General features: G+C 39.5%; 1 protein-coding gene across 7 annotated transcripts in view; it reads left to right on the top strand.

Moving 5' to 3' along the window:
- ASB3 (ankyrin repeat and SOCS box containing 3) overlaps positions 1-12,410 on the top strand; it is a 154,088-nt gene that overhangs the window by 109,092 nt on the left and 32,586 nt on the right. Inside the window, exons 11-12 of one of the 7 annotated variants that reach the window (XR_004644956.1) lie at positions 336-953; positions 10,444-10,569. The exons of 3 other annotated variants lie outside the window; for them this stretch is intronic. Coding sequence is in view for 3 of the 4 variants with exons in the window: in XM_034764377.1 (XP_034620268.1) it covers positions 10,444-10,700 (257 nt within the window). In the remaining variant the exon portion in view is untranslated. Of the gene's footprint in view, positions 1-335; positions 954-1,020; positions 1,202-1,242; positions 1,328-10,443; positions 12,307-12,410 lie in introns of those variants that run through there. 3 more of the 7 variants (XM_034764378.1, XM_034764377.1, XM_034764379.1) reach the window with 3 other exon arrangements.

Here is a 12,410-nt window from a genome sequence, read left to right as displayed (position 1 = left end):
TTGCAGCCTGGGCTTATACTGCAGTGTAGACATACCTCAACAAAAGGCAGCTTTTCTTCACAAAACAGTGGAGGTGTACACACTACAATGCTACTTTTGCCAACAAAACTCTCTTGTTTTGGCAACAAAATAAAACCACCTCATCCAGACACACAGAGCTTTTTGCGGGAGAGTTTTATCAAGTTTCATCAGTGTAGACACCACTCTTGGTTTTGTCACTGTAAATGGCCTCCAGGAGGTGTCTCACAATGCTCATCCTGACTGCTCTGGTCTTCAGTTCAAACTCTGCTGCTCTGCAGCCAGGTAAACAAGCATCTGTCCCTCCCGCTTTAAAGGCCCGAGAATTTTTGAAGTTCTACTTCCTGTTTGCTCGATGTGGAGAGCTCACATTGCATCTTCCCAGCTGACCTTGGCAGCTCCACGCAGCACATGTTCTCCCGCTTGGACTACTGCAGAGTTGTTGAATCTACTGAGTACATGGGGAGAGGAGGCTGTCTAGACCCAGCTTCTCTCTAGCCATAGGAATTTTGATACGTATGGTCAGATTTCTCACGGCTTGTGTGATAAGGGCTATGAATAGGACACAGTGCAGTACCAAGCGAAGGTAAAGGAGCTGAGGCAGGCATACCAGAAGGCAAGGGAGGCAAACTGTCACTCCACTGCTACGCTGAAGACCTACCGCTTCTATAAAGAGCTGGACACCATCCTTGGCGATGATCCAACCTCCATCACTAAGAGCCCCGTGGATACTACGGTGGGGCTGGAGATGGCGGACAGTGGACCTAACCCCGAGGACGAAGTCATGGATGAGGAGGTAGAGTTGGAGGACAATGTGGAGCCCATTGGAGGGTTGTCCGGTGGGGTGGCGAATCAGGAACTCTTCTCCACTCTGGAGGTGTCTACCCAGTCCCAGCAGTCCTCCGACAAGCAAGAAGCAGGAGAGGAGATCCCTAGTAAGTGATCTTTTTGAGTTGATGCTGCTCAGTTATATGACATATGGCTTTCTTTTGCTTTGTATAGTATAGAAGTAGGTGAATGGTGAATGGATAGAAATGTGCAAGACTAGCTGTGTTTGAATGTGCTCCAAATTCCCATGCAGTCCAGCAGAACAGTATATTGATGCACACCAAGATTTCACGCGAATCCTCCAGAGAGATCTCTAGAAAACATTCCTGGAGGTACTCGGCAATCCTCTGACGAAGGTTCCTTGGCAGAGCTGCTTTGTTCCTTCCCCCATTGTAGGAAACTTTCCTGCGCCACTTGCCAATGGGACCAAAGCAGCGTGCAGGGACCAAAGCGGCACACAGGCGAGCAGTATATGGATCGGGTCAGTAGATGCATCCTTGCTTAACCTCAGCAGTGTGGAAAATGGTGGCAGAATTTATAATATTGTCCCTACTCGTCTGTACTGATCTGCGTGAATCATCACTAACACTCTTTGCCGCAGCTTGAACATCCCCCACTCTCCCGAGACAAACTCACCATGTTTAGGGTGTTCGCCCAGATGTGTGCTTGCCAAGGGTCAGTGAGAAGGTAATTGGTATGTTACAAGAGATAAACTTTACTGTAATGATTCAGTGCTGTGCATGAACTAAAAATCATGCTTCTGTGTATTGTATCTTGTGCTTCTGCAGATGTGGCTTTCAGGGGAACCCTCTACACATCAGCCGATACAGAACTGTTTTCCAGGCCCTCCCTAAACTCCTCCCACACATTCCTTTCAACTTTCCGGAACATCTCAGTATCACGTTCACTTCATCGCTTCGGACAGTTTCCAAAATGCTAGCTGGACTTGCGCACAGCTATGAGACCCTCTAATGTCCTGCTCTGCTATCTCCCTTCCCACCAAGCCATGCTAATTGGTGTTTAATAAAAACAAACACTCCAAAAGATAACCAATCTTTATTTGTGTCCTACAAATTGTCATTGCAGCCAATAGGAAAACATATACATGCAGTTTAATCATTTGCTTACTGCAAATTCTGCTCAGGAATCATCACAAGTGTTAGGCAAACAAACAAAACTCAAATTAATGAAGCATGGCTGTATAGAAATACACATTACTGGTTCTCATTCTCAAAATGTTGCCTCAAAGCCTCCCTGATTCGAGTGCCCCCTGTTGTGCCCCTCTAATAGCCCTGTTATCAGGCTGCTCAAAATCATCAGCCAAGTGATCTGCCTCAGTGTTCCACCCCTGGGCAAACTTTTCACCCTTAACCTCATAAATATTACGGTGAGTGCAGCAGGCAGCTATGACCATTGGAATGTTTTCCTCACTTAGATCTAACCTGCCATAATCGCCAGCACACTTCTAATTGGCCAATTTCACATTCCACGCTCATTCTGCACCTATTTAACCTATTGTTGAAGGGCTCCTTGCTGATGTCCAGGTTTCCCATGTAAGGCTTCATGACCCATGGGAGTAAAGGGTACGCGAGGTCTCCAGGATCACTATGGGCATTTCAACATCCCCAAATGGAATCTTCTGGTTTGGAAAGAAAGTCCCTGCTTGCAGCTTTCTGTACAGGTCAGTGTTCCTGAAGATGCATGCATCATGCACCTTCCTGGACCACCCTGGGTTGATGTCAGTGAAATGGCCATGGTGATCAACAAATGCCTGCAATACCATGAAGAAGTACCCCTTTCGATTGATGTACTCTGTCGTAAGATGGTCCGGTGCCAAGATTGGAATATGTGTTCCATCTATTGCCCCACTGCAGTTAGGGAATCCCATTTCCGCAAAGCCATCCACTATTTCACACACATTGCCAAGAGTCACAGTCCTTTGAAGCAGGATGCAACTAATGGCTCTGCACACTTATGTTAACACTGCCCCAATGGTCAACTTCCTGTCTCTGAATTGATTTGAGACCAACTGGTAGCAGTCTGGAGTTGCCAGCTTCCACACTGCCATCGCCACGCACTTCTCTACTGAGAGGGCTGCTCTCATTTTGGTGTACTTGCACCTCAGGACTGGGGCAAGCTTCCAAAGGAAGGTGGCTTTCCACATCCAAAAGTTCTGCAGCCACTGCTCATCATCCCAGACGTGCATAACAATGTGATCCCACCACTCAGTGCTCGTTTCCTGAGCCCAAAAGTGATGGTCCACTGAGTTCAGCTGCTCCGCGAATGCCAAAAGTAATCTGATGTTGTTTCTTTCCATAGCACACAGCAAGTCAGGCAACTCTGATACCTGTTCAGATGGGGAGCTCATGATATCCTTCATGACCGTCCGTGATGTGTTAATGACAGTTACCACAACAGCAGAGAGCAGTGCAGTATCCATCTTTTCACACACACAGGGCGGGTGCACAGTAAACGGGGGCTGTTGAAAAATGCTGCAAAATGCAGTCGGAAGCCCATAGAATGCTGGGACAGAAATAACTGCATCATGGGACATTGAGCCTGCACCCATGATGCGCTGTGATCCACTCCACCATCCCACAAGTTCTAGCTGCAAGGTGGCAAGTAGCACAGTGGGATGGCTACCCACAGTGCACTGCTCTCACTGTTGATACTAGAGCACCAACTGTGGACGCGCTTTGCCGATAGGAGGAGCATAGTGTGAATGTGCAATAGCAATGTTATTATAGCGCTTTTTGATCATCGACATAATGTTTGTTGACAAAACTCTGTAGTATAGACAACGCCTTAGTGTCTGCATAAGGAAAACTGAAAGTGTAAACCGAAACCAGGATTGTAATGTGATAATACCAAAATATAGGGTGCTTTAGTGATTTTTTTTCCCCCTTTAAATGGGCAGCTGAGGGGGGGAAAAAGTTGCACAGGTCAGTTCTGGATTCATGAAATTCCTATATTCTTTTTCCATCTCTTCCTCCCTCACTTTTCCAAACCTCTGATTTCCTTCTAATAGTTGTGAGAACTGTGCTTATTATCAGTCAGAAAGTGGGATAAGCAGCCTCCTCAGAATTTAATGCCACTGCTTTCAAGAGTAACATTTTTCAAAAAATGACTGATAAAGAGTTAGTTTCTTTCTTTTGGGGGGGGGGTCCCATCATCATGAGGGCTAAAAGTGACTCTCATCCCTTTTAGAAAACACCATGTTACTGCATTCTATATTTTTGTGCTACATTTCGGATGGGACTGTTTGTTGGGACAGAATACTTCATGTGTAGCAGCAAAGTTGGTTGAGTGTGGTATGAGGGTGAAAGGTGACATAATATTTTTTTTTTGTAAAGTGGAACTTTTTTCTTTGAAGATGCTACATTTTAGAGAGTTTTACCTTAAAAGAATATTGATTTATTGCAGCTATTAAACTGCTCTCCACTGTCTCTGCAATAAGTTCATCTTATTTTTTTACTTGAGGCTTTTTTAGGAAAAGAGACTATGTTTTTAAGTCAAATGAAAAAGAGGGAGATGTGAAATGGATCTTGTCTCTTTATAGTTAATGTGAGTTTTGAACTGTGCTGTACTTTAAGTTGGTGGAAGATCATGGAAAATTTCAATATAACTGGCAACCTTTTTTGCTTTTGTAGTTAAAAGGTCTCTTTTTGTGTCTTGTATTTGTGAGGCAATCTTCAGCGTGTATATATGGTATTAAGTATAAAACTATACTAGTAGTAGCATTTTCCAGGAAATAGAAGTATGCTTCATGTCAAAGTAAAAGTGGCATTTTACAACCTATATGCAGACTGTGGAACATATAAACATGATGACTGAAAATAAATGAAATTGAAAGCACCCAAGGCAAACATCACATTGTATAACCATTAAGTACTGTATACTTGACTGAATATATGAGTAAATGAATTGTTTGGGAATGAAAGGAATAAAGATAAATACAGTAGAACTTCAGAGTTACGAACACCAGAGTTAGAAACTGACCAGTCAATCACACACCTCATTTGGAACTGGTAGTACTCAATCACACAGCAGAGAACCCAAAAAGCAAATACTGTACAGTACAATACTGTGTTAAACATAAAGTACTTAAAAAAAAGGGAAAGTTTAAATTTTTTTTGACAAGGTAAGGAAACTGTTTTTGTGCTTAATTTAAATTAAGATGGTTAAAAGCAGCATTTTTCTTCTGCATAGTAAAGTTGCAAAATTGTATTAAGTCAGTGTTCAGCTGTAAACATTTGAAAGAACAATCATAACGTTTTGTTCAGTTACCAACATTTCAGAGTTATGAACAACCTCCATTCCTGAGGTGTTTGTAACTCTGAGGTTCTACTGTACTCTATAGTACATTACTATAGAGAGATTGGATATGGAATTCATATTGGGAAAACTATTGTCTCTTGGGGTAAAAACATGATCCTAGGTATTAAATTGCTGTGGATGATCTTCCTCAATGGAGACTGATCCCAAAGATTTGTCTTATGTGCTAAAATCCTATTTTTTTGTGTTTCATTCTGTCCCATTGAAATATGTTCTATTATCCTATACTTCTGCTAAGTATTCTGTATTTTACTCAGAGGGTTATTGGACCTTGTGTTTGGCAGTTGTAGAATTCCATAATTAATACTGCTGTTCACAAAGGAAGGAGGCAATTGCACATCTCTAGTAATTACTTAGTATTAAAAGTTTCAAGAATTTTGAGCATGTAGCATTACAGTATATGTGTATTTAATGGTCATAGTATTCAGTGACACATTACAAACTATATTAACCTATAGGATAAACAGTCCCTTAGTTACTGTGAGATTGATCCTCAGCTGTTAATCTATCAGGTTAAGGATCATAGAACCAAAAGCCCCAGCAGATGTATTAGTCTCAACAATAGAACCAAAATGATCCTATTGAAATTGTATCCTTGCAATTGTAATACCATCTTTGAGGCATTTTGACCTCAAAATGGTACACCTTTTCCAAAAAATAAAAAAGAAGGAAATTGAACTCAAATAACACATACAATTAATAACAGTACTCTGACTTTAAGATACTATGCAAATAAAAGAGAAATTAATCACCAGTAACTTATTATTTATAGTGTGTGTGTACATAAATAAATAAAATATAGTAACTAGTTGCTTGCAAATCAACATTCTTGGCATATACACACCTACTGTTATGAGCTTGGAAACATCTAAAAGAGCAGTGCCCATTGGGGCCACACATGTATTGCAATCCCCAAGCATTCAAAAGCAATGAGTCTGACTCCCCAAAACTCATGAGATTGGCTTAAAACTCATGAGATTAAAATAATAAATTTTATTTCATTTTATTTGTTTTGTGCCTTTTGAGTTCACATTTTCAAGGCTTTATCCACAAATATGAGGGCTAGAAACTTTTTTTTTAATTGGTTAGTTGAGATTCTCATGTAATCATGTTACTTCAGGAGCTGGGACTTCAAGAAAAACACCAAATATTCTAAGACTTGTGATGAAGTTGCAGAGCTGGCAGCATTGCAAATGCCCCTTTTCAGATACAAACAAAGAGAGGCTATAAAAGGAACCTTCGCATGCCTCCATCCACAACTTTTTCTACAAAATTAAAAAAAAAAAAACTGGGTGAGGGAGATGGATCTGCAGATGCAATGTACCTGAACAGCAGATACCAGCAAAATAACTTTTCTTTCTCCTTTGCTAATTGTTCTGCAGATCCTCAATCACAGGGGATACAGAAAACCAAAACCCAACATTAACCACCCAAGAAGGAGAGCAGAGGAGGCCTAATTTAAACAATGATTGCAGAATTGCCATCTGAAGGGAGCATTTTAAGAGAGTAATGCCTGACTGGCAATTCATGTGGTAGTTTTACAAATCTTGATCCTAGGCACACTAAGCATGCCATTGAAGCTGTAACTAGGTCTACTAGAGTGAGGTATCTGATCCTAAAGAATACCAGCTAGATCATAACAAGCCTGCATATACAGCCTAATTCATTTAAAAAGTCATTCAATAAAACTAAGATTCCTTGTAAGATAAGGGTGAAATGAGAGCAGTTGGTGCTGTGGTACCCTTTTCAATAATCTTAGTTGCTAAATAGTCTTGCTCAAATTGTTTGGAGGCACTAGTATGCCGGTGTTCTGCTAAACTGTGATGGGGAGGGCTCATACATCATAAAAGTGTGGATCTGTAGAGGGCATTCTGAAGGAGAATCAGTTGCTAAGGCTGTCGCTTAATCATTAACTCACAGCATACTCTTCAATTTTGCTGAAATCTGCTGGTTTCTTTCTGATATCTGCTGCAATATCTAAGAAACATGTCAGACCTTTGCTATAGTTTTTGTGTGCGTTGATAAATAATACATAATCCAGGTCTTGCATTGAGCCATTTTGACAGTTGTTGCCATACCAGCATTTCTCCACCAAAGCAGTAATCTGCACCGTGAGGCCCGCCTACTTCATTGGAGATCAGGTGAAATATGACACTGAACAGTAGTAGTGCTGTTGGGTGACCTCTGGCAGCTATTCCTCTGTGGCCTCTTGTTTCCTGACTGACTCTTTCTTCTCCTGGAGAATAGAACTGATGTCCACTCCCTTCTGAGGGTATGTCTACACAGCAGCTGGGAGCATACTTCCCAGGGTGGGTAGACAGACACACACTAGCTCTGCTTGAGATAGTGTGCTAAAAATAGCTCTGTGGCCATGGTGGCATGGATGGTGGCTTGTATTACATAACCTGGGGGTTGGACAGGTATGTATAAACTGGTCATCCCTCTGCACCGTGGAGGAGGAAGTTTCCCCTATCCACATAAGCCAGGGGATGGGGAAAGGAAGAGAACTCCCCGCACCCATTTTGTGGGAAAAGCCAAAGAGGATTCTCACCATCAACAAGGCTTGAAAAATATACCCTTTTACTCCTATTAGCCTGAGAGAAAAGGCAGTAAAGAAATGGCAGGGGACAGAGAGAAAACAACTTTAAAGTTAAGACATTGTTCTAGCTATTCATGTTACTGTCCTTTATTATATTTCCTTGGCAAAAAGGGGACCTCAAAGGCAGGGAATTCCACTTTAAACCTTTGGAGAGACAACAGATTGTTTGTGGCCTGAGAGGAAAGGAACTCTGAGGTGATAGTAGCCCGGGAGCAGGGAACATAGATACAAGTTTGTTTTTTTCCAGTTAGAGCACAGATATTTTATACAAGTTCTTGTTGCTCTGTCACACTCCTAATCTTGAGATAAAGGTCAGCCAATTACTTATGGAAACCACGTAGCCACACACCACCGATTGGGAGAGTGTGGGTAGGAGTGTGAAGATACAGTATGTGATCGTCATTTGCTAAATAGACCAACCGAAGAATGAAATACCATCTTTTAATAATGAAAAGGTTAAGTTAAACTCTGATCAGAAATTGTTTTTTCCTGTCTTTTGTGTGGGTCGGCTAGTGTAACGTAATGTCTGCACTTGGGTAATAGTTAATTTAATTAACCTTCACTCTTCTCTCCATAGCTTTCCCCTCTCTGTTAGCTCACTCAATAGATGGACGATGTCCTCTTTTAAGCTTGATTCCTTTTCTTTTATTCCTCCTCATTCCCCTCTCCCCCCAACTGATTTAAACTCTTACCATGTTCCCTTGATCCGGACTCTCTTTTCCTAACATTTGAAGTCTGACACCCTTCACTAACTCCATTGCTTCTCCTCTTCCTTTCTGCCACTGAGCACTGTTGGCAAAAAATCTGGCATGCTGATTCTTTTTATGCTTTTTAAATCTACCTTAAATTCCATTCAAACTGGGCTCTTTGTTCTGTAAGCAAGTCCTAATGCCATTCTGGAGACTTGGCTTTTAAGGTTTAATGAAGCCTTCCATTTTAAACCAAGTTTGGATCTTTTCATTGCACCCAAATTTATCAATCTACCTAACATTTTTGAGGTTTTATGTTGTGCCAGGGCAAAAATTTTCTAGAGCATCTGAGGCAAATCTGAGAGACTGGGGAGTCCAAAAAATGACACAATCTCACTTTATGGATATATTTATAATATATTTATTTAATTTTTGCTCATCATAACTCAAAAATGGGTTGGGCTAGATACTGCTGCTCTGGTTTAAACCTTGGTTTTGGCAAAATTACTGTAGCAGCAGAATTATTGTAGATGATTATACCACTTTGTGCTGTCAGATTGGTGGTAAAGAGGCCTTAGTAAAAATGAGAATCAGATCCTTAAGTGTTTATAAAAGTCATGAATTTTTATAAGATTGTGACCAAGAGATTGTTAGTGAGAAATGTGAGTTTAAAACAAATTTTTCTATAAAATAAGAAGGGGAAGATGAGAGAGAAGGTGATGAAAGGAGAGAATTACATTATGGAAGACTCAACACAGTTAAGTCTCCCTGTCTCCTTTCTCTTGTATAATCAGATATATTTTTGTTCTCTTCTGGTGTCTGTCTGAAACAAAAATTGAGCTCGTACCAGGCCATGATATTCCTTAATATAAGAGAGTGTCTATGGAGACATTGCTGCTTATTCAATTTTTAGCAGATTGGTCATTCTTAATTAATCAGATTTATAGCAACATTTTAGGTAAAACAAAATCTTAATGTATTATATGAAGGCTTAAAGCTGCATTTCAGCATCTGTATTATTTATTTATTTGGTGTATGCAATCTGGCCAAGCCGCAGCATTCTTGTAAACGATGTTCAAGGTACGAAGACCTCCAGGATGTTGAGTCATTTTGCAGTCTCCAACAATGTGTGTCATGGTTTGTGGTTGTCCACATTGACATAATGGACTGTCTGTAAAACGCAACCAAAATTCCGCTGTTGCATCTGTATTAAATAGTAACAACATATTGCAATGTATTTTCTCTGCATTAGTACACCACTTGACTTTTGGGCTGCAATTTGATGAGACACAAGCCAGGGATATATAGATATTCATATTAGCTATATTGTATCTATATGTGTGTGAGAGAGAGTTTGCACAGGGATGGTTTATAATTTCTAATTTCACAATAAAACATATTAGCCAACACAATAGGTTAAGACAACTCGTAGGTATGTTTTACAAAAATGTAATTGTGAGTCTTGGTTCATTAAAGGAGAAGCTGACTAGTAATAGCCTGAATAATAATAAGAAAAGATGGCAATCATACTATCATGAACCAACTACTTTTGTTATCAATATTTACTCTTTTCTCCCCACAGTAAATTAGTGTTTCCATTGTTGACTTTCCATCATCTCAATTTAATTTTATCATTCCCTGTGTGTACCATGACATCTGCCAATCTCTGTCCAAGCAACTGGCGGTTTAGGCGAATTGAGTGGAACTTTTTAGTAGAGGGTGAAATAGTTTGTTTTCATATATGTCAAGATTAAGGTATTTTTACCCAGCTGATACAGAGACATTCTAACATGCTGGTTTTAAAACTGCTAGGCTTCTTCAGACATTAGAACTCTAATTAATCATCTGGCAAGTGGTTTATTTGATGTCCTTTTATCAAAGGAGAACTGCCTAAGAGAAGCAAAAATATAAGCACATAGTTTAATCCCATAGTTCTTTTCCTCAATTTGATTTTTTGTTTCTTTCATTTTACAGCCTTTATCCCTTCTTTGGCTCACCTTTGTCGTCTTGAGATCCGGTCCATTTTAAAAAGTGAACACCTACAATCTGACCAGTTTATCCGTAAATTGCCCTTGCCCACTTGTCTACAGGACTATCTGCTATATTTAGATATATTGAGAATAAATGGCATTCCAGAACTGGTGGATGTTCAGGGTGAATGGGATGAAGGAACATTTTACCCAACTCATTCCAGTTCAGAAGACACCAAGAAGGGAAGCATGTGTTGCTGATGCTTGATAGTCCAACTGCCTGAGACTGGACCCAAATGTTGCAGACTTTATGAATGTCGATTAGCAGACTCCACAGGAGAGCTACTGTATCTGCATATTTGCTACTCTAGTAAAGAGTTTTTTTCACATTGCAGTTTACATTTTAATTAGAAGTATGTTGCAAGTTATGATGTACTCAACTACATGGAAAGCTTTTAAAAAAATCTGTTCTAGTTCCCCTTCATTTGTATTCTTTCTTTCAAAAGAAAATTCCTTCCTCTTATGTGGTAAAATCAACCTGTTCAGTGAACATAGTTTCTAGATAGCTATCCCTGTCAGTCACTAAGTTAATGTGAAAAATCCTATTACAGATACTATATATGCCAAACAAAATATGTTTTAAAGTAAAAAAATTACAAATTATATGAGTATTCTGTATTTACACGTTTAGAAATGGCCTAGGTGAGCCAGACATCTGAGATCACTGAATGTCCAAAAGGAAAGTGCTTGTTGAGGTAGGTCTGATCCTTGTGATAACGGACAATAATCTGTTTTAATTTGTATGAATTAATCTATAATTAATTGCTTCTATTCTGTCTTCCATGAAAATGCCTTAGGATATTCATTTTATTATAAAAATATACATAGTATTTTATTTGCAAACCAATAATACTTCCTCCCTCCCTCCCAACTTTAAAGACATGAAAATGAAATTTTTGGTACTTAACAGATGTGGATCAGGGTTCATGCACATACTTGATAGAAGAAAAAAGCATTATTCAGATTAGTGTTTGAACAGCACATACTATAGTTGTATTTGGAATGATGTTATAGTAGAATTGAAATGCTGCAATAATCCCAAATTTCATGTTCACATTCATGGACTATTTATTCTAGTTTCTTAGAAATTAGAGTACAAAAGGAATTCAGGTTCAATATGAGTGTGGTGATTTGTCCTATTAATTACTCTAAAAAGTATTTTGGAGTTTCTTACTAATTCTTTTATCAGGAGATTAAGCACCTACCTGTTCAGTGATCCCATATCTGCTGGTTGCAAAGAGGAGTTTAATCTGCTGAATGTATTTATTTTTTCTTTAATTACATAGCATTAACAATCTCTGTTCTGATTAGTAATCACTTGAGTTCTGGCCCTGTTTGGGATATTTCTGGAGATGGAATGTCTGTTCTTGCTGGCTATCCTCACTCACTACTTTTCTGTTACTAAAGTCCCAACTATGTCATTATCTAGAGCTGGCCATGGTCAAGAATGCAAACAATGGTGAATATTGTAACTTAAATTAAAAAAATAATTACTGCTGGGTTGGAAAAGTTAGCCATCCTTCATAAATGGAAATGCAAACTATAAAAATGAGCGAGAACAGTCTACTCAAGTTCCTTCATGCCTTCAAAAGATCTTATTAGCTTAGTACCTTTATTTCCGCATGAGGTTTGTACTGAGAGGAATTTGATAACACTGAGTAGAGATGTGCCTGTGTACTGTGCTCTACCAGAGTGCATATGTTCATTGTTAGGATACAATGCTAATGTTGTAATCTTTGGTATCGCCTATGTTTTCCATGTGTTATCAAACCGTTTGTCTCATTCAATAAACAATTTAAGAAGAAAATTTCCATGTTGGAGTTCTTATCAAATTTCAACATGCTTGCCTATGAGTCAGTCTCATTTAGTCTCCCTGCAATTTTCATAGGAGTGATTCTCAGACGATCATAG

The sequence above is a fragment of the Trachemys scripta genome, chromosome 3 (assembly GCF_013100865.1).
Source record: "Trachemys scripta elegans isolate TJP31775 chromosome 3, CAS_Tse_1.0, whole genome shotgun sequence".
Lineage (NCBI taxonomy): Eukaryota > Metazoa > Chordata > Testudines > Emydidae > Trachemys > Trachemys scripta.
Note: the sequence above shows the minus strand (reverse complement) of the source record. Positions and strands in the feature narration are given on the sequence as shown.